The sequence below is a fragment of the Thunnus thynnus genome, chromosome 22 (assembly GCF_963924715.1).
Source record: "Thunnus thynnus chromosome 22, fThuThy2.1, whole genome shotgun sequence".
Taxonomy (NCBI): domain Eukaryota; kingdom Metazoa; phylum Chordata; class Actinopteri; order Scombriformes; family Scombridae; genus Thunnus; species Thunnus thynnus.
The window spans coordinates 1158104-1185708 of NC_089538.1; the positions used below are offsets into that span (position 1 = coordinate 1158104).

The following is a 27605-nucleotide window of genomic DNA, read 5'->3' on the forward strand; positions in this document are numbered from 1 at the left end:
TGTGAGTGGCCAGCAGTAATCTTTATTGAACTAGATTGATCTTACCATTGTAAATGTATTCTGGCATTTCCCCCTTGTTTCTGTCTTCTTTAAGGTTAAATTTTGTTTGGGATATTTAAGCGGGTTAATGGGTAGTTTTGTCTATTTAGTACATATGTGCACATGGTAGGATGCAGTGTATGCTAAGAAATGTGTCTACTTAATTTGATTAATGTTGCATCCCTGACATGTTCTGTTTTGTTGTTTTTTAAAAAGAAATAAAATAGAAAGTGAAAAAATTGTATACATCTACTTCATCACTTTTAGGATCCCATTTTAAAAGGTGACAACACACTCTTATTATCTAAAAGTTTGACTTTTTCATGTGCAAGCATACAATTTTAAAACCCAGACCTTCATCATTGTTCCCAGTAAGGTCTTAAAAATTTCCTTTGTGATCAGTTGAATCTGTGATTTAATATTAATGAAGTGGTTCTCATGATGCATAATTTTTCTGTACCAAAAAAGAACATTTGTCCAGCCATCTGCTGAAGTTTGTCTTTTTCATGTATCTAGCAAAGGTTAAGATTTTCCTGTGAAACAAAGGCTTGAAAAAGTCTTCCAAATGTGTTTCTGTCTTTCCTATTGTCCTGTGGTCTTGCAATGTGAGGTATATAGCTGATCCGGTGAGATATTAATCCTCCTCACGTTCAGCTCTGCAGCGAATGCTCTTGCCCTCTGGTAAAAGAAGAGAGAGAGCTCCCGGTCTATGAGGAAGTTGTGGTAGATGGTGGCAAGGCGGGTGCACAGCTGCATCTGAGACTTCTTGTTGCCCAGATCAATGGCTGCAGCAAGTGCCAGGTGGTAATAGCCTGCAGCATCGAATGGGTCCTGTAGAGACAACAGCAAAATGTATGGGTTCTTCAAAACTGTAATTTAATCACAGCTTCTTGGTTGATGCGGAAGCTGAGAGAGGTCATGGTAGCAATTTTTTAATATTTTAAAATCTTGTTATTACAAGATCAAAATTAATTAATTTTTTTATCATGGGGTAACAAAGTAATTTTCTTGAGATAAGAATGTTCCCATTATCTGGAGAAAATGAACATTATTCATTCAAAATAATGACTTAATTTTATCATTTTAAATGCAGTAGATTTGAGTCGCATGACTTGAATTTGTGTCATACTCCAGTCATGATTCAGATAGCTTTAGACTTAAGTTACAAAATCAAAAAAGACTTGACAACTCGACTTTGACTTCAACTTTCACGCATAATGACTTGTTTAGGACTTGGAACACAAAGTTTAAGACTTGGACTTGACTTGGAACTTGTTGGTCTTGACTTGGGACATATCCATCTTCTCTTCTCTTGGATTACCAGGATTACGCGAGACATGGGCTCTAATGTCATCACTCAAGATGCATGTGAGTCATACCCAATGTGAACAGAATGTTTTGGCACATTCTGGGCATTTTCTTCTTGACAAGAAAAAACAATTTTATCATCCCAAGTTAACAAAATAATAATCTTGTGATCTTGAGAATTTAAAAATATTGTAACCAGGATGCTAATCTCTGCTTCCATACATTAAGTCATCTGTCTACTTAGGCAAGGAATCTCGGTCTGTATGTCTTGTATATCTGTGTGTCCTTTGCGCATCTCTTGAATGATTCATCAGACTGATTTCACACTTGGTGGGTGCATTGCTGGGGAAAAAGGGAGTGCTGTGTCGAATTTGGTGAAATTTGGACACGCAGCACGACAAATATTAAAAAATTTAAACTTTGAATAAACAAGCTATCAGCGACTCTGGTCTGCAGCGGCTGGGTGGGGCTTTTGGGCTCTGCTACTGCATGTCATGATCAGAGCTGAACCCTCCCATGAGAGAGACGAGGGGATGACATCCCTCTTCGTTTGATAATGTTAAAAGTTAGACTTTGTTCCGGGTTTCCTGACTGATTTTAAAAAAGACAAGAGAAGATGAGAGAACGGACGAGCGCGCTGAGAGCATGAGCGAGCGACAGGGAGACGGGCTGGAAAGCTTTCTCTGAGAGAGAGAAAGCCTGTGAATGACAGAAATACAACGTTATTTTCTGATTGTTTCATGGCGGTTACATTCTAAAGCACTAATAAACAACCATCAAATACTCAACTGGTGATTTACTGTGGAGACAGACGCTCTTTTGGTGCAATCTGGACACGTGACATGTTTAATATTAATAAACTGTGAACAGACAAGCGAGTCGCTCAGCTCTTTGTCTGAGTGCAGGGGACTGTTTGATACAAACACCATCACATCGCAGTGGGGTGGGGCTTCTGGGCTCTGACTCAACCTCACACTTGTGGGTGAAGTGCTGAGGGCCAAAGGAAGTGCAGTGTTGAGTGTGAAGTTGTTTGGACATGCGACACATTGATTAACTTAAAATAAACAAGTCAGCTCAGTGTCTGAGTGCAGTGGGGGCTGTTTGATATAAACATGATCACATCACAGCAGGGCAGGGTATCTGGGCTCTGACTTGCTGAGCGGTACAAAGTCACGTGCCCCGCTAAATTGAACTGCCCAAGAGAGAAGAATGAGCACACACAGGAGAAATAAACAGAGGCGCAGCAGAATCAACCAAGGAAGGCCATAAACTGGCTCTACGGTTCAACCTCAGTTTAGTCTCACTGGTGAAATTTCTATCTGGATTAAAACCATTTAATTTATGAAATCCATATCGTTTTAACTGATATGTTTTCAATTGATACATATATGTGTGGTTCTCGCAAAGTAATCTGCCTGTTCCGAATAGGCGTATTTTGAACAGGCACTGCACTTGTGTCCATAAAGAGACTTTTTAATAACTCTGAACAAAACCATGGTGAGTCTTGGATGTGTTGGTGACTAGCTTGTAAGCTAACGTTTAAGACCAATGTGTTGAGCTGTTAGAATATTTTTTCCATTTTTAATGGACCAAAGACATTCCAGGTACTACGGTCATTGGAACTAAATCTAAGAACTCAACTAGAATTCTCTTTTGCACATTTCTTCCTATTGTTTGACTAAAGCTGTTGTAAGTTGTAGTAGTCTTGAGGTTTGTGTTTAACCAATCACTGATATTTAGCACTGTAAACTCCGCCCTGATAGTTCTGAGTATTGTTATGGGACAAAATTCAAAGTAAAAGCTGCTTTGAAAGCTCTTTTCAGCTGTTACTATGATGATATTTGGGTCTTCATTTCACGTAACAATGCATCTATGGATGACTACAGGCATCTGTGGATTTCACATTGTCTGAGTGTTGCTGCTAACTTCCAGATCCACATGGTTCAATAATTTAAAACATAGAAAAATCATCCCTTGTCTACCATCTAATCCCTTACCTTCAGATCATAGAAAATGATGTCCCCCAGTGTCTGATACACCCTGACATAGTACAGTGTTTCCTCATCAAACTGCAGAGGTGTTGGACAGAGTGTCAGGGTCTTCAGGTAATAGTGTTCAGCCAGTTCATACTGCTCCAGACAGTGGTACAGAGAGGCCAGACGGTGGTAGGCCACTCGCTCATTCAGACTCTCACCTGTATGAAAACACACAGAATGTAGAAAAGGTTATTCAGTTTTAGCACTGTAAATATTATTACTGTAACTCATGATGCTTTTTTTCTGCAAAGTTTCCTGTTATGGAGATGTAATGAGTATTGCAGCCTCCACTTTGGCAGTCTTTCCACAGGCAATGACTGTAGTATTGATCACTTCACTTCAATAAATGTGTCATCCTACTGCATCTATCATCTGTCACAGTTTCAATAAAAATCACAGAATACATATAACATAGAAAACCACAAAACCTTGTTGGAGGTTTTACGTACCCAGAGTGATGCTGATGTCCAGTGCAGTCTGAGCAAATTCCACAGCTTCCCCATAGAGTTTCAGACTGAGCATCAGTTCAGTCAACTTATTACACAACCTCAGCCTGGTATTAACACTGCTGCTCTTCACTGCGATGGGCAGAGCACGGTCCTACATGGTGGCAATACACAGATACAGAGGACATTCTTAAATGCTGAAAGGATAATTATGCCCTATTACTATTTAGGTCTTATTTTTGTAGTTTTGGCCTATGGCTGCTCAATGACAAAAAGTAATGAAAAGTATGGAAATATGTGACGATTGTGTGATCAAAATTCATAGTCATTATAAACTGTGGCTTGATCATGTAAAGCTATGCCAGAATCATCTGAGATCAATATCAAGAGTGCTCCATTATGAGGCCTTAGGGTCATGACAACATGGTGTTTTAGTCAAGTTCTACCCTGTAGAAGGTGATAGCCTTGTCCCTGTCTTGGCAGCTGTTGAAGAAAATGTCTCCTGCAGCTTCCAGAAGCTTCAGGATGAACCTGGTGTCTCCTGTGCTCAGAGCGACATCCTGAGCTACCTGATAATGACATGAGCAAAAATACAGGCTGTCATTCTAAAACATTTCAGACAGTTACAACAAGGTGAAAGGGTGGTATTACTTGTCCCATGATGGCTTACATGCAGTCATATCACTCTCACCACTCTGATGCTTTGGGTTTCTCTCTTTAGCTGTTTTCATTCATTAGTTGTTTACAATCTTTTCCAATTTGATTTTTTTTTCAATAGCTGATGAGTTATCGTCAGTGAAACTCACCACTTCCTGCAGATGTTTCACATTAAAAGACTACCAGGATTGGGGGGATTATGCCAAATAAGCAGCTGAAAGACTGGCTTTTAGTATGAAACATCCATAAGGGAAGTGTTGAATATTTTTGACAGTAGTTAAACAGTGATCAAAAAACTGTCAAAGGGGAAGAAATAATTAGTGAACAAGAACAATATATCTGTTAAAAACAGAAAGTGAGAATAGCAGAGTATGACATTACTGTGTTATATTGGTTATACTAAATGTATCCAGACTACAGGTAAACATGGAGGAAGTGCTGACTAAACAGACCACAGAGGAAATTAGAGATAAACATAAGCCTATTTTAAATGAAGGCCTGGTTCTCTCCTCCATTCAGGTAAACACAGTTCACAGTTGAATTTCTAAAGTTTAAAAGACTGTGCTGATAGACATTAAATAGCTGTGCTGTCTACAGAGCTGCTGTCACACCTGTACATAAAGATCCACCAGTTCGGTCTGGCCCAGCAGGAGGTAGATCTTCCCAGCATGCAGCCAGCCGTATGCCTCTTTCTCCTTGCAGCCCAGGTCAATGAAAATACCCAGGCTGCTCTTGGTGTAGTCGAGAGCTGCCCTGTGTGCCCTGAGAACATTTAGAGACAACCATGGCTGTTTGTCTATCACACATTATATACTGTGATATATGACTGGTATCAAATGAACAGAAACAGTTTGGACCATAACTAAAAGACTAATTTCAGGCAGTCAGACAGATTGTTATCCAGATTATCTGAACCACTTTATTTAGAGATTAAACTGAAAGTGAATGTGCATGAAATGTTGCTAATAATTCTTCATTGCACAGGAAAACTCTATTCATACAACTACAATGTAGCAGGTTAAAGTTGAAGTGGGTCTGTAAACTTAAACTAATTTTACTGTTTTCTCTTCAAAATCAGTTTGTCTACCTTACAGGGTTTATCTACAGCCTGTCTGCTTGTATTTCAGAATCAGACTCAGTTTTATTATTGTTGTTGTATGAATACGCATACAATTTGCCTCTGCTTTCTACACACACACACACACACACACACACACAAACACACACACACACACACACACACACACACACACACACACACACACACACACACACACACACACACACATTATTTGACACTGTTGCTTCACACTTTAAATTCAAAATCAAATTCAATTAGTGGCATTCAAATTAGTGGCAGTTCAGTAGGACTTGTATACAAAGCCCTCTCAAAAAGTGAAATATCAAAAATGTCATTGTACTTTAGTGTATAACTGAAATTTTCATATACTATGAAAGGGGCAAATAAGAACACGAGTGAATGTTAGAGCTGACCTATTCCAACTCCTCACACACACCTGTCTGTGCCCAGAGTGAGGTAGAGCTGGCTAATAGCTTCCAGTGCGTCCCCCTCCTGTCCTCTGTCTCCTGTGCGTCTGAGCAGCTGGACCTGGTGCTGACTGTAGATGATACACTGGGCCTGGTCTGGACTCTCACACCCATACAGATGGCACAGATGTCTGGTTGCAGTGAGCTGGCCTGGCAATAGTGATAGTCAAGTTTAGTTCATTTAAAGAGCAAAATAAAACATAGTACAAAACAGACCAAATGTAAGTGACTGTGTGACTTACACACTTACATTCTAAAACATTGGCATTGATAGCCAGCAGCAGAGCCCACTCGTAGCATCCTTTCCCATAGTCCAGCTGCTGCTGCTTTACATAGTGCTGTCCCAGCTCCAGAAGCACTGTGATGAAGTTTACCTCATGGCCTTCTTCATCCAGCTCAGAGAAGAGCTGCACAGCCTCAGTCAGGTGTCTCTGTGCTAGTTCTTTAGCTCCAGCTTTCAGACACAGCAGCCCTTCATGAAGATAAAGAAGCACTGAGTCATCTCACAGAGTTAAATTCCACTGGAAAAATCATCAACAATGAAGCACATAATACTGTGTTACCTAGGTTAGCCTGAGCTACAGCCCAGTTTGGCTGGTCCTCATGCTCTTGGCAGATGTCAACAGCAGCTTGGTAGCTCTCTGCTGCCCTCCGGAGGTCACCCATGCATCGAAGGGCCACGCCACGCATGTTGAGGACCACACCTTCATATGACGTAAAACACATTTACTCAAATAGCTATGGAATAGACTGGAGTGAATTTAGATTTTTTTCTCTTGACTCATGTTTTGCTGTTTTTCCAAAGAATGGCAAATTTCTTCACTTCATAAGGTGAAATATCATTTTTTTAAAATCCCCAAATCAATGCTTAGTAATATTCTATTTCTAACTCTATACTGCACAATTTATTCTACCAGGTTGAATTTGTCTGGAGGTTAGCTAGATTATGTAACTGCACAAAACAGGGAGAGAGTGCTAGGTAGAAGCTGGTACATATTTGAGAGTTGGCTGCTGAACAGAATTGCAAACTTCTGTTCAGGGAGGACATGAATTATATTATATTTTGGTAGATTTCATAATCAAACTGCACTTAAAAGTGCATTTCCTAGCAATGAAAAGAAAAAAAGAATCAATAGAATATATTTTGGTGGAGGAGTATCTATTTAAATTGTGCATATGTCGTAACACTTCTCTCAGCTACTATCTTGTCTAACATTCACATGAGTGCACCAGCCAACTACTTATTTTGGTTATTCAGCAAGAATGTGGAACCCATCCAAAACATTTGGTGTGAACAAAAGATGGACTAATGGAAGTGCACAGTGTCTACTCCTTATTCATCCCTTCATGTTTATCACTTAATTATCAAAAAAAAAAAGAGTGTCTCTATATATGGCCTGGACATTTTTGCTACTTCCTACTTATGGTAAATGGTAAATGGACTGTACTTGTATAGCGCCTTTCTAGTCTTCCGATCACTCAAAGCGCTTTTTACACTACGAATCACATTCACCCATTCACACAATGGGTACAGGGGCTACCATGCAAGGTCCCAACCTACCCATCAGAGGAAGCTAACCATTCACACACATTCATACACTGATGGCACAGCCATCAGGGGCAATTTGGGGTTAAGTGTCTTGCCCAAGGACACATCGGCACGTGGACTAGAGGAGCCGGGAATTTTTTTTGAACCGCCGATCTTCCAATTAGTGGACGACCCGCTCTACCTCCTGAGCCACAGCCGCCCCATGTATGTCCCCACTTATCTTTTATCAGGTCTATCAGGTCTAGAAGATCAAATCACAGGGCAGACAGCTGAAAACTGCAGTCACATGAGGAACCGAATTTGTGTGTTCATTACTGAGGTGATAATATCAGTCCCTGTCATACTCAACAGCCTTGCTCAAATTTCCCTAAAGTCATTCTGTTTGTTTGGCAGTTTGTCTGGTTGTCACAGAATGGCTATATAATTTTTTTAACTACAGGTTTTAAATAAGTTTCCAGCGGAACCAATTACTAGAACCACTTATTTGGAGGTGCAAACAAAACTAAATTAACCCTGAGCTTGTTGTAATTGTCCACTGATGGGGTGCCCTGGTGGCCAGGGTATAAAGATACTGACCATGTAATCGCACCTTCCATGGTCAGGCTGAGGACCTTTGTTGCATGTCATGGCAGTTAGCTATATCTCTCTTGCTCTTTCCCTTCATTTCCTGTCAGCTGTATACTGTCTATTCACAAAAAAGGAATAAAATGCTCAAAAATGTTCCTGATTGGGCATCCATGCACAACTATGTACTGTATGGCAGGCCAATGTTGAACATAACAGAAGTCCTGCAAAATCTTATAGATGTTTACAACTGACTGTTAGGTAGTAACCTATAATATTCACTTTTGGTTTCATTTCCAAAGTAGCAGGTTAGAATGTAATCACAGAAACCCACAAAATCAACAGACCTTCTTGAGGGGTTGTGCAGTGTTCTGGCATGGAAGCTAGGACCACATCCAGGATATCCAGAGCAACCTCTGGCTCGTTGTTGTCAATGTGAAGCCATGCCAGCCAGATGAGGGCACTGTTTCTTTCTGGGACAGAAGTGGGGATTCGCTGTGAGGGTGGACTGTTGTTGATAAGAGTATGCATGTGTCGGATAGCGTGTCCAGCCATTCTCTGCTTGTTAAACAGCTGGCAGAGACAGACAGTAAGCTGATAGCGCAACACATGGTATTGGTCATTTCCTTCTGCTTGGACCTTGGGAAAAGAGAGTGCTTGGTGTAAATATGGAGCCAATTGAGCCGGGACGAAGGCTTCCTGTTCTGTGATCCCATACAGTCTGTTAACATTGTCCAGAGCTAGAACCATGCTGCTGAGGCAGTCAGTCAGTGAAGTGGAGGACTGCAGAGAAGCTCTCCTGGCTGAACTGACACAGAGGTGGGGAAGGCAAAGTTCGCTGTAGAGCCTTCCCAGGGTCAGGTATCCATGGCTGGGGGAGATGTTCCATGTTCCATGCGCTTCAGCACAAAGAACAACTAGTCTCTCAAGATAAGGAACAACTCGGCTTGACTCAGCTTGAATCCAGTGGTGCTTCGCCAGTAGATAACAAGCCTGGGCCTCTGCCATTTTGTTGTGAGACAGAACAGCTTTCTTGAGCATGTATTTGAGAACAGGATCATCCTCTATGCTTTCCAGACAGCCTGGGATTCCCATTAACAAGGCGACAAGGCGCTCCGTCAGAGCAAAGAAACTTTCTGTATTTTTCTGCAGAAGATATATGGCAACCAGGTTGGAATAGATGCTGGCCAGCAGCCTGAGGTCTGTGAAGCCTTCACGTGGAACACTGAGGGCTTCTTCAAAGTAAACCCGGGCCTGGCTAAACTTTGACCTCCCAGCACAGAGCTTACCCAACAAGAAGCACAAACGAGTCTGCGACCAAAAGAGTCGCTTCTTTCTGGCAGTTTCTCTCGCAACACCAAGAAAGGCAATCAGCTCATCCTCTTCAGAGTGACCACTGAAGGTGGAGGAGGTGAGGAGTTCAGGGCTCTGTCTGTACACGGTGCCAAACTCCACTTTGTAATCTTGTCCTTCCAAAAAAGAGAAGAGGGGAGTGAAGTTCTCTGTATTGTTGTTTCCTTCTACAACTGGGTGAACAGTGAAACAGGGAGGGTTTGGGTTTTGGGCCTCAGCAGGCAGAGCTGAGTCTTCTTGAATCCCATTCATAGTCGCAACAGAATCTGGGGATGAGTCTTTTTCTTGATTAAGAATCCTCTGGATATTAGTTTTCAAGTGAGACTGATGAGTATCAAGTTTGCTTGAAGAACTGTCTGCAAAAGATTCATGAGGAAAAAAAATTGAAATACTTTTGAAACAGGGTTCTCTAAGATGGCTTTGACCCATCAAAAATCATTTCAAACTAGGTAGCAGAACTTACTTGATACTTTCATTTCAGAGTCTTTGTCACTGATGATATCTGGGATTGAACAATACACAAGTACAAGTAAGTAAATCAGAAAACACTGATTAATCACAATTCTGTTTTTAGGTTCAGATAAAAATACATTGCCAAGCTTCTTTTATGAAAGATCTAGGGGCATTCATTAGTGAGTGAATAGTCAGTGAATACAACCTGCGTAAGTTACTCATCAAGCCAGGGTGTGCTTGAAATTAACTAGCTTGTATGAAGTGTTAACTGACCAAGTCTAAGCGTGGTGTTTTATCCTGTAAAAAATGGTCACACTTGATGAAATTTGGAAAAGCCTTCCATTATACAGAAAGGCAAGAGCTGATTAGCAACTTGAGATGATGGTGGATACTTTTGGACAGTCATGATGTTGAAGCTGGCTGTTTATATGACAAGTGCTGGAAGCAAAGTGGGTGTGGCTATTAGGTTGTTGGTTTCAGAAAGTTGCATAAATTGTCAGATGCAGGCCCCCTCGCGATGGTGTGGGTAGAGGGGCTTTCAGAAGCTTTTCAACAATTCGACAAGTTCTTTGTGTGAAGTATATTGACACCTTTAGATGTCTGGTTTTAAAGGTCAGTTCTGATTTATTACAACTTGGGTCATACTGTAGTTTTCTATTTATTATGTTAACACTGTACTCAGTAAGTTCTGTGATCTAGTTCAATAGTGACATTGCAACAATTAAGTCTGTTTATAAAAACTGTGGGCCAATTTTAACAAGAAAATGAAATAGCGCAAATGTGTGCTGCAGTTTTCTTTGAGTTTTGTGATATAAAAGCCTTAGTGAATCTGGCCCTGTGTGCACACAACTACAATCAAAGTTATAGCAGGAAGTGGGTCTGTAAACTGTGATGGATGTTTGCAATGGACACTTTGGGTAATCATTTTGTCTTTGTTATCTCTTCCAAATAAGTTTGACTAAGCTGGGTGTTTATTTCCGATATATCTAATCATCTGACTGCTTGTGTTGCTTGACCTATCGGACTTTTTTCTTCCAACGTTGCTGGATTCCCAGAGCTCAGCAATTAACTTAGTGAGTACAACGTTATTATTACTGATAGGAATGAAATACAAAATTACAAACTATGTGTAACTTGTAATACACAAGAATTACCCTTTAATTCAGGCTTCTTTGACTCCCTTTTAACTGCAGCAATAAGTATTCCAATGCTTTTACTTTCTTCACATGACATCACAAACCAATCCAATGTTTTCTCATCAGTTTTAAGGATTATTGCTGCAGTCACTTTTTTCTGTTTTGATCTAGAAAATATGAAAATATGCCACCAAATTGGATCCTAAGTCACATGAGTAACTGCATATGGTACAGTTTTTTGACAGATCTGTATTTAAAAAAAAGTCCATAAAAATAAATTAATGTGGTGCTTAAGCTGAGCCACCATTCACATTGAACATGTTAATAAGCTACTGACATGGGGGCATATTAACTAGGGAGGAAGTTAAACATTTACCATGCACAAACGTTTGTATCCAAAATAGAAACGGAAAATGGAAAATCTGTATAAATTGGTGAGACCTTTCCGTCTTACCTAGTTTGTAGTTATGACCAATATCATTTTGTGATTTCTTCTTCAATAAGGCAGTTGTTTCCTCTATGACTTTGCTCTCTTGCAGACAGAAGAACGTCCCTTCCTCTCCATCCAAAAAAATATCTGCTGAACTGGAAGGGTGATAGAAGAAGAACATAAAGCATTTGAATTTATTGTAAAACGATTAACTACCTTTTTGTTTAAATGCTCCTAACCATACACTGATAAGAGAAAAACAATAATTATATACACAGAAATATAAACATCTAAAACAATACATTTTACATTGCATTACATATAGTACATACATTTTTATGCTTATTTTTAGAGTGATTCATAATTGGCTCAGATATTCCCTTTTACTGACACACCAACTGAAACATACAGTCTAACTCACTTGGTAAAAGTGCTGACATAGTAATATTGTTGATACACTCACTTGTAAGTGTTACTAGAGGGTTTCACCAGGTTTGTCCGGACCAGACCCACTTCTCCTGTTACCTCCTTCCTCCCTGTGAACCAATCAAAACAAGACACCAGAAGTCCCACAATGATGATGCGATCACCGGCTGCCATGCTCATCTCATCTGGACCCTCGGCATCATAGTCTGCAGTGGCCACACAAGTTCCCCTGGCTGAATAGAGCAGGACAGCAGGGATGGAAAGAGGAGGTATGCAGAGGGACAGAGATAATGCTTCACACTTTTTAATTGAACTTTTTACTATTTATGCCTTCAACTGGAGTATTTTTGTTTAAACATTTCCTTTTTTCACTGAAGATTTTTCAATTTCATCCATTCATCAGTCCATCTTGCACCTCATCCAGCAGTGGGCTACCGAAGGTTGCCCATTTGTCCTTCCTCCCAGCTACATTCTCCAGCTGTTCTTGGAGGCGATCCCAGGCCAGATGGGATATATAATCCCACCAGCATGTTCTGGGTCTTACTCAATTCAATTCAATTCAGTTTTATTTATATGACACCAAATCATAACATCTCAGGTCACTTTTCACAGAGAACATGTCAAGACTGTACTCTTTATATTTTACAGAGACCCAACATTCCCCCATGAGCAAGCGCTTGGCGACAGCGACAAGGAAAAACTCCTCTTTAATGGGAAGAAACCTCAAGCAGAACCGGGCAGCCATCTGCCTTGATCATGCTGGTCACTCTGGGTCTCTTCCCATTTGGGTACAAGAGGGAATGCTAATCAGATGCCCGCACACCTCAACTGACTCTTCTCAAAGGAGCAGCAATTCTACTCTGAGCTCCTCCGGATGACCAGGCTACTCACCTTGGGCCTCATTCACTAATATGTGCATAGAAATGTTCTTACTTTGCGCACAAAATAAGTTTGCAGGCAAAATTACCGTTGGATTCACGACGTGTGCACCGGCCAATTGTTTTTTTTACCACCATGCATATGTTAGTGAATCAGAATCATTCTAAATTGACAGGTGTGTGCCCACTATCATTAACTAGCATACTACCATGACCCCATTTCTTTACATAAGGAAAGCTCTGTTGGAGTGGTGCAGCAGTGGAGAGAGCTGTCTCTCATTGCAAAGAGGGCCGTGATGGTAAAAATGTAGAAAAACTTTACCACTAGTGAAATGCAAACAATAGTTTCAGAAGTAGAAGACAGAAAACGCAGATTTGGCTGGTGAACATTTCACTGGCACAACCATTTGGAGCCTGATTGTGAAACCTGTATACAGCCTGCATACCTGTTGCACCATTACCACACAGCATGTCCATAACAAAATACAAAGTTGGTAAATGTGTAGATCTGTGGAACTGATCTCAATAAATCTCTGCTGCTGTGCCAGGTGTGCATCGTGTTTCCTCTCTGTCCACAACAGGCTGTGATGTAGCAGAAGCAGAGCGCCCCTCCTTGAGCCACTATTGGCAAACTTGTTTCAGCAGCTTGTCTCCATGATCTCATTCTGTTAGTCACTATTCAGAGTTCTTCAGCTCCTACTTCCAGAAGAACCTCTTCTGCATCACGAGGGAGGCTGGGGACATGGAATGGGAGTGGGCAATGTTTATAGCCTCAGATGTGAATGTGACCGCACAGAGTTGTGGCCTGAGGGTCATCTGTGACAACTGAGTCAGACCTGGCCGTCAGACCTTTTGGGCTTGGTTAATGTAGGGGACTCTTGAAGCAGACAAATATCAGGAGACCAGAGACCCAAGTGAGGAGTTTAAGTATCTTGGGGTCTTATTCAGGAGTGATGGTGAAATTTATCCTTAGGCCAAATCAACCCCATGTTTCACACATACTAAAATATTTGGCAAGAAATGAAACATAATCAAGAAGCTTAGTTCAATTTAAATAATTGTGTAAAGTTATTGCCTTGACTGCGGCTTTACTGCGTCTTGGGCAGCTGTGGCTCAGGAGGTAGAGCAGGTTGTCAGAAGACTGGCGGTTCGATCCCCAGCTTATGCTTTTATAGATTATATTTAGCAATCTCATATTCTCTCTCATTTGGATATATTGGTGAAATCATTCTCTACAGCTTTTACTGCACTTACCACACTGCAGAGGGAAGTCACAGGCAGGTTTCCCATCACCCACTAAAATGCTCTCTGCACAAGATTTGAGAAACCATCTGTGGATAGATGGCACCATATGACCACAGAGAAAAACAACAACCTGAATTGTATAATCACAGACCAGTGAGATTGGTCATGATCACGTCATCAAGTAAGTCCACACACTCCTATGTGTGGATGTTACTCACTGATGGAAAGGGATAACTGGCTCCAATGCAGGGTTGGGTGCAGTGCCCCGGGCTGCATCAGCCAGACACAACACGGTCCAGCCTGAGCCCAGGAAGGGCGGCTCAAACTGGGCTATGTCTCCCTGCTCCAGGTACAGGTCTCCTCCAGAGGTGGAGCTGTCAAACATCTGGTTGGCAATACAACTAGCAAACAGTGAACCTGAGGACACAGAGAAAGAGTGAGTGAAATGTAATTGTGAATGGCCATTTCTTTTACTTTTTTCATTAGTATATGTTTTTCATTCAGTTTTTAACATCATAAAAAGGCAACATTAATGATGATAATGTTTGCACTTATTTTAATTATTACATATTATTACATAATATTTAATTATGAAGTAGTTATAGTTGCAATGATAACTTGAGCATGTTCTGATCCACACATACCAAATGTTAACAGCAAACCAACATCAACATACGGCAAAATTGAAAATATAGTAAATAGGTTGCTGTTTCCTGCAAATAAAGATTAGAATTTTAACTAATGAAAGTGCTTTTGAGATGATGGAAGCCTCTATCTAGTACAAATAATACTAATGGAGTTGGCTCAGGTGTTTTCATGTGACCTAAGAGTGAAATTTCAGTCACATAATAACAGGTTGTTGTATATGGGCAGAGATGGTAACTCCTGTCTCTGTCCAAAGATGGTCTCCACTGTCAGATGTGAATGTCCTCCCTGATCTTTCAACAGGCGTCCACTGACTCTCGGTCAATGACTGACTTCTGCTCAATGGATGTTGTAAGGAGTTTTGGTCTGGTGTTCACAGGCAGTAGGGATCCCAACACCTTTCACATGTGTTGTTGTGATGACGTCATACACCAACCCAGTTTTCCTCTTAGGAGGGTCCTGTCTTTAGGGTGTACAAGCAGAGATCTTAAGGTTTTGACTGATTTGTGGTGTTGACTCTTTGTCACTTAGGTTGCTTTTATATCTAACCAGTTTAGTTTTGATTCAATTGAACTCTGATGCTTTTGCCCATTTAGTTTATTTTTTTGGGCTAGTGTGAAGCTATCAGTTGATCTTTGGTGTGGACCAAACAACCAGACTGAGACTGCCTGCAAAGGAATGTCATGGTCTACTTCAAAGCAGACTCTGGTGCGGTTCATTTGTGGTGTCAAAGCAAATGGACCAACCACAGCATTTCATGATAGCAGATACGTGATTTTATCATTAATTCAAAAGCTAAACTACTATTAAACCATCTGATGATCATGAACTGCAATCTCTTTATCTGTATAAATGATGTATAGCCTATATCAATACAAGAAGGGTGTTGAGCTTATGTCCCACTCCATGTATTTGCAGTTCCCAAATAAAATTTCTTTCCCTGTAATATTACAGTACAAAACACTTCCTTTTATACTGGTTTGTCTGTTCATCATTATTTATGATACACAAGGTCCAGTTGCATTCTTAACTAATAATGCTTATAATCAGCTATTTCTTGTTGAGCTCTTTGTGAACACCAGAGAACATAGATATTTAAAGTCTACTAAGGTCACTGGAATTCCCAAGTGGGTCCATGTAGTGATGATGGTGCAGGATGACAGTCGCTAATAAATGAGCTACCTGTCAGTCCATATAACTTCATAATTAGAGATTTTGGTCAATTTCTTTTCTCAGCCATTGTGAACATGATGTGGACCAGAACCAAAAGGCAACAATGTATATTTTTCTTTGCTTGGTATGGACCAAATTAACCAAAGCAGTGAAAGCACCCTTAAAGAGTCTAGATGTTCTGACAGTCCATGTATAGGAGTTTCATCGAGATACTTCTAGTGGTCCCCATTGATTTAGCAGCGGTCTTAAGTCTGGCTGAGATTTTGATCATCCATTCCTGTGCCTGTTGGCCAACTGCACATCCTGCTGCACTTATCCTCCTCTTCACCGACAAGATGTTCTGCTCTGTTTAGGAGGGTTCTTACCACTATTTTTTATGCTGTGACTGCATGTTGAAATTGAGATACTGGAGGCCGGAGAAAGATCAAGGAGGACATTAATCTCTGAGACGAAGACCATCTTTGAACAGGGACCTAACCCTAATCCTTTGAGTTAAGTTTTAGCCACATACTGGAAATGATGTTTTCCTCTTTCTCCACCTTCTATCAGCCACTGCTTGATGCTGTAAATGCATTAGCGCTTGAAAACATCTGACTTTGTGCAGTAATGCAGCCAAGCAGGCAACTGACATCAATTTGCAGAGCAACTCAAAAGACTGAACTTCATCATCTACCTTCTTGCATGAGGATGCCTTTGTAGAGAAGATTGAGTGTGTCCTCCTGAATGGAAACCTTTATAGCAATGTCTTCCTCCAAAGAACTGAGCCAGAACTTTTCGTCTAACAACAGATTCTCCATGCACTGACCCAGGAAACCTGGAAGAGAGGAGGATGCGCATAAAGGTCATACTTTATGCTCATATTCTAAACTGCAAATAGTGGAATTCTTGTGCTTGTGGCAGCAGCAGTAGCAGTAGTAGCAGTAGATTTACTGACAGTAGCTACAACAGCAATAGCAGAAGTAATATTAGTGAAATTACATTTTGTGGTTGTGTCCTATCCAGTACATCATAGGTCAGGAAAGTAAATAATGATGCAAAATGCTTTTTGACATACTGCACACTACAATTCACAGGTAAATATTTTAATAATTAACTTCAAAGTTACTTTTACTGCTACTGGCAACTATTTTGTTCTTACATCCCAAACCTACCTGTTGTATAATATGTGGTGAACTTCCATATTTCCTCAAATGTTTTAAAAGTCACAAAAATCACTTTGTCTTCACTGTTGATGGAGACAAGATGAGCAGACAACTCCTACAGACAGACAGAGAAAAGAGAAGATTTAGTTAATAACAGATTTTTGTATTTATTTTGTATTGTATTTATTTTTGCTAAAACATTCATTTTGTTTTGAATGGGACTGGACTGAAAACACTGTTGACACGTGCTCATGTCATAGGCTCCAATGTAGCCTACTCCATCGCTACTGTTGCAGCTGTAAAACTGTGGATATATTGTTTTGAGCATCACACATCTCCCACGAAATGACTCAGTTCACTATCAGAATTTGATCGATTCCATCCGATAACATTTGGAAAGTCTAGAGGAGCCGCATTATTAAATTATTTTATCAAGTTTTCAAGTTAGCAGAGAGCTAACTGGAAGTTAGCCGGCTCGGCTGTCTAGTGCGCATGCCCTGCCCATAGAGCATGCACAGTATGCATTCATCCAGCCAGTGCGGGAATGTAAACCCGACACCAGATTAAAATCTCTGTGGTTCTTTGAAATACAGAGAGATATACCTGGCAGTGATAGGCTTAATTAGCATTGTGTGAACTAATTTGGCAAGGGTTTGAATGGAATGGATGTCCATTTATATGTAAAAGTTACACACTGCAGTTTTAAGTGATTTTTCAAAATGGATGGTGGTTCATATGCATATACTGTCATCATAGGAATCACAGTGCTATCATATCGGACCATTATTGGCCAATTAATGACCATTACTGAACAAATTATTTTCTGAAATGAGATGCTTAGATGCTTCTTCTAGTGTAAAAACTTGTTACCATTCAAATTCATTGTTACATGAATCAAAGTGGACCACAGCCACTATTCTCACAAACGATGAAAGTTACAACTTATCAGTGCCACTTTTAAGGTCTGTGGGAGTTCGTTTTTGATACTGAAGGGATAGATTTTAGTTGAAATGTCTTTTTAACCTAAGTATAACAATTTTCAATGCAAAACTTAAAGCTGCATTACTTGAATTTTGTCCACTAGGAGGCAGAACTGCAAAACAAGCAGACAGACAGCCTTTATGTTCTGATTTTATTCATAATTTATGAGAGTAAGTAGTAAGTAAGCAGATTTTTTTTTGCAGATTAAAACAGAGTAGAATATAGGCCTGTCAGCCAGTTCTGTGTGTTTGCATGTGCTGTACCATGAATAGAGCGTTGACCTCGGTGCTGTCAGCCTGCAGAATGTGCAGCTTCCCTCTCAGCATTTCCTGTGACTCCTCGTCTGCAGGAAGACGCTCAGGACCCCTGACCACATCCAGCAGCACGGGCAGAGCTGAGCACAAAACATACATTTACTGTGTAGCAAAATACCATGTACATAAAAACATCACATTTTAGTGTGTGTTACGGGGAGTCATTCTAACCCATGAAATGATATATAATTATTACTTATTTTAAAGACAAATTGGTATCAGCATATACAGTATATCAGCCAATGAGTAACAAGAAACAAGTTTATTTAGGCCTATACATTGTTAAATGTCCCCCAGAGTTCATATCTTGGTCACAACTCCTTAAGTACCACATTTAAGGGATCCTTAAAATATGTGTTTATGTTTTATGGTTATTTTAAAAATATTATATCAGCTGATATATCTTTATCAGCTTTTTTACTGGTTCTGTATCAGTCATCCTCTAAAAATCAATCATTTATTATTCTTGATACAAATTAATAGTTTTCTAAAGTAGTGGGTGTTGAAAAAAAGATTTGAATATATTTTATGTATATATATATATATATATTTTTTTTTTTATTTTTTTATTTTTTATTTTTTTCTTTTAAAACTAAATTACATAACTATGTGTGCTTCTTGCAAGTCCACCAACTTTATAAACATGCAATACTAAATCATTACAGTATGCTTTTTGTCCATACTGTTAATTTTGTATTGCACAAGAATGGTGAAATAGTTTGTAATGTCATGCAGTTGTGCAGTTTATATTTTAAATACATTTTAAAGATCCTGGTTTTATAATTATATCCACAGTTCCTCCACCTCACTTGATAGGCCGTAAGTTGTAGTTTCACTGTGTTCCACTTAGGACAAAGGTAACTGGAAATTTTTAGCTGTTGCTGGGTGCTATAACAAAACCAGGAAGTGTATCTTTACAAGAACCACTTTTATTTTTTAACTCAGAGTAATATATGTTTTTTTTTTTTACTCTCATAGGCTGTTAAGTGTGACTCCCTTTCTTGTGAGTATTTGCTGAGAAAGAATGAGCTGAGCTGTTACTGCTGCTGTGTCAAACTGTGACACTTAACTGATGCAATAAAATCCAAAATACAGTATTGCAATATAAGTACCACTTTTTAAACCACAAATAATACTTAAATATAATAATAGTGCAAGAAAAAGAATTTTTTTGTATTTGTGTGACAGAATTTTAAAAGAAAATCTTTACTTGCAAAGAGATCTGAAGTAAGGTTGTCCCTTATCTCCCTACCAATTTATTTTGGATTTAGAACTTGTTGGACAGAAAGTATGAAGCAACAACAACAACAACAAAAAAGTACATATTTGATGTATGTAAACAGTACAGTAGGATATTGATATTACTAAGAAAAGGGAAGTTAAATCATGAAACCATGAACCATGTAAAGCATTTAATATAATTCACCACAATATGTACAAACCTGATGAAATGCACAACAGGGCTGACCAACAATTTACATTCCTGTTATGTGGTCAATGAGATGAGTGGTTAGAAAGCTTAGATGGATGTTGGTGTAAGATTTAAATACGAAGACCAACCCACATGATTGAAATACATTCTGCCACTGTCGTGTGATGATGACACTGTGACTGAGTCAGAGATTAATAAATGACTTCAGAGGAGCTCAGAAGTTCAAGGTATAAAACACTGCAAAGTCTCTCACATGACTGTCCACTGAGGTCACTTCACTTTTACAGGTCATATGTTTGCTTATGACTAGTTAGGGGTTGGGTAAGGTTGACAGCACTACTACAAGCAATATTTTATGCTAAATTTCCTCACTTGACCCTCAGACCAAAAACATCTCAAACAAAAAATATCAAAATCTAATAGGTGGATTACAGTGAAATTTAGTGAGAACTCCCATGCTCCACATGAGATTCCTGTGCAGTTAAGTTATTAAACCTTATTATTAAGCCACTTGTGTCACCTTTAGGTCAACTTAACAATTCTGTTCTAAAAGTGGCAGGACTCAAGTAGAGCAAAAATATCAGTATGTTTGTTGTTCAAATCATATAATTGGCTGTAATACATATAGCAGTATATACATGTAGGGGCTGCTTAAGAGCTTTTACAGGATACAAAAGAAAAAGAAAACAAAAAAAGAGACAATTGACTAAATAACACGAAAACATCCATTAATTTACACTTTAAAACAGCCTTAAATTTTCAATCAAATTAAAATTCAGGGGATTTACTCTTGTGGAGTTATTATATATTGATTTTTCCATTAATTAATTTCAAGTACGGGGTTAAACCCTGAATTTTCACCTTAATTGAAAAATATAAATTCTCATTTTTACCCCTTCATACCCTTAATTCATATAGAAAACCTATTATAATCACTTCATATATTACAATCCATTACTGTATATATTAATTTAGCTCAAATTTAGCCCCTGAAAATATTTCCGACCCCTTATGTAAAATCAAAATATCAACTTTAATATCACCTTAAATTGTAACTTGTGTAACTCTTACAACGCTTCATTTGATAATTAAAAACTTTTGAAATTAAGATATTTGGTTTACACAATGGACAAAGTAAACAAGGTGTTTGGTATGTTTTTAAAGGTAAATTTAAGAATTCATTAAGGGTATTTTAAGGGATTTGTGAGTGGACGTTCCTGCAAAAATGAGCCTTGCTGTCCTAAATGAAAGTTTTAGGGCGGTTGCCTGCTCATCATGAGAAAATTAGGAATGGGGAGTTAATAGTTAGTTACCTCTATGCCATGCCATTCACTGTTTGGCAGTTAGTTTGTGGTAATTTGATGAATTGATTGATATAGAATAAAACAGAAAGGGCCTTAAGGTGATTCCTGCATTATTACTGAATCAAAATTGTATATATATATATATATATATATATATATATATATATACATATATATATATATATATTCTATTTTAAAAACATACCAGTGGTTTTACATGTTTTAGTCGATTTACTAAAAACTACACCATTGCTATGAAGTTACCTGTTGGGAAGTTCTCCTCAGATGCTGATAGAGTTCTCCTCAGACTTGCAGCATCTCTGGAGAAACCACGTGCTGTTACAGACATGAAGACACAGCGTTGAAGTGACACACATTTAACCACAATTTGGAACAGCTTCATACATTGTACATGGATAGTGTAGGCATATATACGTCCACTGTCACTGAAAACTAACTCATAAGTTTGATGTATCTTCATTATCTTCTTCACATGAAAAACTGAAAGACAAACGGCCATAAACAGAATTGGCTGTCCTCTCTGCATTTAACAGCCTCAATATAGCCTCCACTAAGTTTCTTTCCAATACAGGAAAGAAATGGACAAACAATAAAGAACACATACTATGGACTGTGAATACAGTATAGTGCTTTAACATGAGAACAGAACAAAGCACTTAATAATACCTGACTTATAGAATACTTATAAAGTTGCCTAAAGGTTAGAGGAGTGATCAGAGGGTCGCTGGTTTCATCCCTCCATCTGCAGGATGAATCTGGGTTTTTTTTTTTTTTTGCTTTAAAACCATAAATTTACTGATTAATAATGATTTATTAAATAGTCACATATTCCACTAACTCATCACATGGCCATCAAAGTAAAGTGAAGTGAAAACTAAGATGGGTTTTTATTTGTTATCTGCATGGTTTAAAAGGGAAAATGTTTGAATACAATATACTACAAATAATACAATAATACAAAATAATATGAAGGCATCCTTTAATTTATATCCTAAAAGGGTGTTCATTTTCAATTACAGTAAAATTCCATTAATATTCCATTAATGTATTCCAAATTTGAGGTGAGCCCCTGAATTTGCCCTCTCTGGAATCTGTTTATTCATTGGTGAATACACATTTATAGTAACATAACTTTATTTATATATCATGTAAAGACAAGCTGAGAAGTGTAAAGTGTGGTTGTGGGCTTTCACACAGTATCACTTTCATGTTTGCAAACCATAAAAAAGGCACATTTTTCTGCTGTATTTGTGCATGAAATGTGAAACCATATTTTTTACAGCCTTGAATTGTTCTGTAATAATATTTTAAGTGATTATCACTAAAGATTTGTAAATTTTTATAAGCGCTTGTCATTTTTCTTGTAATTTGGGTTCCTGGCACTGTTAAATACTAAATGATAAGTTAGACTTGTAACTGAGTTAATATGAAAATGAATTAAATGGTGGCTGTAATGTTGACTTTGTAAATTGTAAGTAGTTTTTACCACTTACCTTTAATCCATGTAGAAAACCCATTATAACCACTTAATATATTACAATCCATCACTGTATGTATTAAATGAGTACAAATTTGGGTTTGTGATCATTTGATTAATTGATTGATATAAACTGAATGGAAAGGATGTCAACTGTGTTTTACTACTTTTTAAACTGTTAAGTTTAATAAACAGTCTATGTTCTGCTTACACAGGGATATAAACAGAGACAAGCAGCACCTGGCGCCTTAAAACATGAATAAAGATAAAGTATTAGTAGTAAGGGATGTATATAGTGTTCAGTCAACATCACACATAGATAAAATATTAAGAAGAGAATCATGTGGTCATATAATGACACCATGTTTTGACCACTGAACGTTTACTTTTGGCTTCTATAAACATCAACTGACAGAGGTGAGATATATTACAGAACGACTTACATTTACTACATGATATCATGAGTGCATTCACGAACTCTGAGATTTATCGTAGTATTATAGAAGTAGCCTATTTTAAAAAATCTTGTACCCGTTTTGCTGTGTCTGCTGGTTTTCTCCGCCATGTCCTGCTGCTGCTGGCCGTCAGTGGAGGTCTGTCTCCGGTACTCGCGGCTCCCGCTGTCTCTGTCCGACCTGGCTGACATTTCCCGCACAGGCTGATCAGTCAACAGCTCACATCACATGCCTCTTCGGCGGTGCGGCTACAAAACTTCTCTTCCAGCAGAGGAGACAGGAGTGTCAAGCTCACCGCAGCAGCCCCGGTTCATTCTTTCAAAATAGCTGTGTTGTTGTTGACCTGTGGGTGTTGCTACATGACGAACTCGATTTGTAGATTTATAGATTTATCCAGATCAATTATCTATTAGGATTACGGTCAGAATAAAGAGGGATATCTATGAAGATATATAGATATTATAAAACAATTTACAGCTTTTTTCAGAAGGAGTTTGAACAGATTGTTGAGTTTCATATTTGAATAAACTCAGGAACAATAATTATAAACTATATTATAATTATCGACTGTAATGTTTTCATTTCTGAATATTCTTTTAATAATGTTGGTGGCAGTCTAGACTTATTTTTGTTATAATTACAAAAACAGAAGAAATGAATAATATAACTTATTTTTATGTATCAATATTTGTATTTGACCTCAGTTTATTTACTACAGATGATCATACAATATCAACAATACTCTTTTATTTTGGAGTTACATTTGCTTGATTTCCTGTACTGCTCTGGTTAGCTTGACTGAGGTGTTCACTGCACTGACAGGCCTATACTGTTCTTAAATGTTTATTCTGTATGCGTTACTCTAGGCTGTATATGTGCATATTAACACTTTATATCAAGTTCACTTCTTTCATTTTTTAAAGATTTCAACACTGAAAACCTCTTAAATTCACTCTGCAGTTTTCAGGTTAATAATCACTCACTGAACAAATAAACCTCTTTCCAAATCAGTAAATGGGTTGACAGTAGTGTAGTATATCAGGCTGCAGAGGCCCATATTTGACTCATTCTCTTACATAAAGAAAGCTCCTAACCAACAGGAGTTATTTCCTAAACAGAAGCAAATAATCTTCCCTCTTTATAACTTATCAGACACTGTCTTTTACTACTTAAACTCTCTCACACAGTTTTCCTCTCTGTTTGCTTTAGTGTGGGTTTGGTCAGTGTAGTGTTCAGGCTAGTAGCTTTAATCCAGTGTGTGTGTGTGTGTGTGTGTGTGTGTGTGTGTGTGTGTGTGTGTGTCTGTGTGCGCGTGTTTGTTTTCCCTCAAACATCCCAGGAACAGACTCAGCATTTCCTTTCCTCCGCTCAATTCCTCTATGAGGAATTTATAACAGCTGCAAACAGACAATCACAGGGAGCAGAATCACAAGATAGATGACGGCTTGGCACTTAAGTACTACACATTCTGCAAGGTGTCTGAAAAGTCTGGAGTCATATAACACACACTCTTTTTATTGCACTTTTTCTTCACATAAAGTCAGCTGCCAGATGACTAAGTGGTATAAAGTACAAGAGTTTTTAGAGTGGGAGTGTGAATCCCTCCTGCCTTAAATTCTTCTTTATGGGGTGTCATTAAAGTCAAGAATTTTAAAACACTGCAATAAAGTTACCTTTCAGCAAATTCACTAGTTGATCATTTACTTAAAGCTGCTTCTTCTGAAATTTTTTAGCCACTCGGGGGCAGTAGAACAAGATGGCAACACAATGTTGACTACCTCATAAGACCTAAAAAGAGAAACATTAACATTGTAGTCAAGTTTGTGTCCACCTCTCTTTCTCCTCTGGTTTGGTCTCTACCATCTCCTGAGGAAAATATATGTCTCTTTAGTAACTAAATGCTCCACTATGTCCAGCTGCTAGTCTCTAACTGTGTCTGTGTGTGATTTGATGCTGGGCAGGAAGTGTACAGTGGGTTTTTAGAGCTTTTTCAGTGAAAACCGCTGCCTGCTGCTGCTGTTAGAAACAACGTTGATGAAAGAGCAGTTGTGGGCTTTAAAACCAAAACAAGGAGCTAAAAGTGACTTAAAAGCTTAGGTGTCACTCATCACTGAGTGACACCTTTCACATTACACACAGTTATGCGATCCACCCACAAAATAAAAATATTGATAAGTGCAGCTTTAAAATTGCTGAGGTGTCCAACAATGCACCCAAATCCCCCTCAGGCCAAATCAATGTAGTTCACAGTTGTGTTTCAAAACACTAACAGTGAACTGGGAAGAAATTTGTGGCCAGTATTGATTGCTGAAAATAATCGATTATGTCTTTAAATATAACTATTACCTCACTTAATGGATTTTCCCTTTATAAAAGAGATTATAAGTAGTGACTAATGGCTTTATTAGTGGTTAATAAATCTACTAATGCTTTCAAATGCATATATAAGCCATTGATAAGAACTATTTTTTGATTGACAGATTGTGAAAAATCCCTCTGAGTGGTTAGACTGTTTGAGGACTTATTTCTTTAGAAAACGACTGCAGACGAGTGGACCAAAATCCATTTATTAAGCAGCTTATTAAAGGATAGGTTCACAATTTTTCAGTCAGGTCTCCATATGAACAGTGAAAGAGGTTTTCCTCACTGTAATCATTCATCCTGTTCATACTGGCTATTAAAAGATCCCCTTCAGTGTGCTTTCAATGTAAGTAATGAGGGCCAAAATCTTCATTTTGTGCAAAATGCATTTAAAATTTGATATTGATAAATTTTAAAATATGAGGCTTCATCAGTCTGAGTTAGTCATATCAAGTGGATATCTGACACATTTACAGTCTTTTTAGCATCAAATTCCCTCTTTGTGTTTCCTCAGACAGTGTTTCCCTGTTTAGCTGTGGTGGAAGTAAAGTAAGAAAAAGAGGAACTTTGGCACTAAAAAGACTGTAACGTTGAAAGATATCTACTTGATTTGACTTATTTGGACGCTGAAGCTTCATATTAGCTTCAGATAAACTTTTAAATACATTTTTGCACAGAAGGAGGACTGTGGATTTTGTCCTCCATCACTTACATTGTAAGTGCATTATGAAGAAATCTTCTAATGGTCAGTATGAACAGGAGGAATGATTACAGCAAGAAATACATGTTTCAAGGTTCATTAAGGCTCCAGACTTGGGAAACTGTGAACCTGTCCTTTAAGAAGTGCAGACTTGATTAAAACCCTTAATTAATGACTTATGGTCTTAATTAATGACTTATAAAACGTATCAAGTAAATTATGTATGAACTGTTAATAAAGCCATTAGTTAATTGTGATAAATCCGTTATAAAGGGTGCCTTACTAGAATGTAGTACCATATAATTATCATAAGTCGTTTCTTGCTGAATACTTTAGAGGGCGCTATGTACAAAAGCTGCTCTAAACTCTGCCGAATTTAGCCATTATTGCAACTCTGTTGAGCGTTTCCTGAAATCTGTTATGTCTATTGATAACAACGACTGTTTTTTCATGTCTTGCTTCCAAAAGAAAACTGTATTTGACATCTTCTATGTCCAGGCAGTTGTTCGACATGATAATGCTTTTGTTTTGAAGGCTGACTACTTTTATATCCGGTAGTACTCTCTAACGCTGACAAACTTATCTAGCTGTTACTGTCTTTGAGCATCACCCAAACATTAGCCTGCTGAGTAGCTTCTAGCTAGCAAAACTCTTCTGAGAACAGCTCATTAGCCGAGCTAATCTATGAGTCGCAAAAGAAATCACAATTTCGCTGACACAAACCTGTCTCCTGAACTCCACGGCGCCTTCATGGAGCCTCCTGGGTCAGCGAACCGAGCCGACGCCGATTTCCTGGAGCTGGAGCCTGACGAGGAGCTGCTCTGTTCGGTCAGCGACATCACCGAGCACCTCGGCAGAAACATCACTGTGGTGCTGGAGACAGCGCTGTCTGAGATCCGCAAAATGGTCAGCATTAGGGTACGAGTGCTGAAAATGGAGCTACGCGAGAAAACCGAAGAAATTGAGGTGTTAAAGGCGAGACTGGACACGGTCCAGAGGGACGGTAGGGACCCTTTCACCGGCGTTACCAGCATGGAGCCGTCTTCAGAGGCTGGCTTCAGGAAGCCAGACCTCAGCTCCGGCACCAAACACAACAGCGCTGACCCCCGGAGAGCCAAAGCTGTCATGCCCGGAGTGAAGAAGGAGAACATAGATGCTATTTGTGACTATCTCATGAAAGATAAGAACTCGAGGGGGTGTGCAGATATGGACGGAGACCAGAGCAGCCAAGCCAGCGGCGACAGGGAGGCTCGCCAAGAGCCAGATCCTCACTCCCTCAACCTGTGGCCGGACAGCGGGATGGCTGGCTCCGGGCCTGGACACGGAGACTCCGAGTCCACCACAGACGACATCTTCAGTATGCTCCCCTCTGGCAGCAAACGCATGTATGACTATGAGTGGATAGCACCAATGGAGTATTCTTCAGACCTGAAAGGTAAACACAGAGAGTGAGATAAGGTTTGTATGTATGTATGGAGATGTTCCTACACAACTGAGGACACTTTTTAAGACATGCACTGTGTGTGTGTGTG

At 38.9% G+C, this 27605-nt stretch overlaps 2 protein-coding genes across 3 annotated transcripts in view; one reads left to right on the forward strand and one right to left on the reverse strand.

Moving 5' to 3' along the window:
- LOC137174030 (SH3 domain and tetratricopeptide repeat-containing protein 1) lies at positions 1-26935 on the reverse strand. Of its 2 annotated transcripts, none has more exons than XM_067579019.1 (20): positions 26797-26935; positions 23089-24409; positions 21324-21395; positions 18273-18403; positions 17038-17143; positions 16560-16700; positions 14287-14485; positions 14078-14154; positions 11983-12178; positions 11544-11674; positions 9964-10002; positions 8495-9856; positions 6598-6738; positions 6285-6506; positions 6004-6184; positions 5098-5248; positions 4276-4398; positions 3833-3983; positions 3345-3541; positions 1-870 (listed from the first exon to the last, which is right to left on the reverse strand). In XM_067579019.1, exons 2-20 carry the CDS (start codon positions 23201-23203, stop codon positions 622-624), a joined length of 3984 nt encoding a protein of 1327 aa, XP_067435120.1. In that variant the 5' UTR covers positions 23204-24409; positions 26797-26935; the 3' UTR covers positions 1-621. The 2 variants fall into 2 exon arrangements, with proteins under 2 accessions (XP_067435120.1, XP_067435121.1); XM_067579020.1 differs by lacking the exon at positions 26797-26935 and adding an exon at positions 24686-25531.
- The window catches only part of znf16l (zinc finger protein 16 like), a 10033-nt gene continuing 8798 nt past the window's right edge, over positions 26371-27605 (forward strand). Inside the window, exon 1 of the mRNA XM_067579021.1 lies at positions 26371-27508. Coding sequence (XP_067435122.1) covers positions 26758-27508 — 751 coding nt within the window. The 5' untranslated portion in view covers positions 26371-26757. The remainder of the gene's footprint in view (positions 27509-27605) is intronic.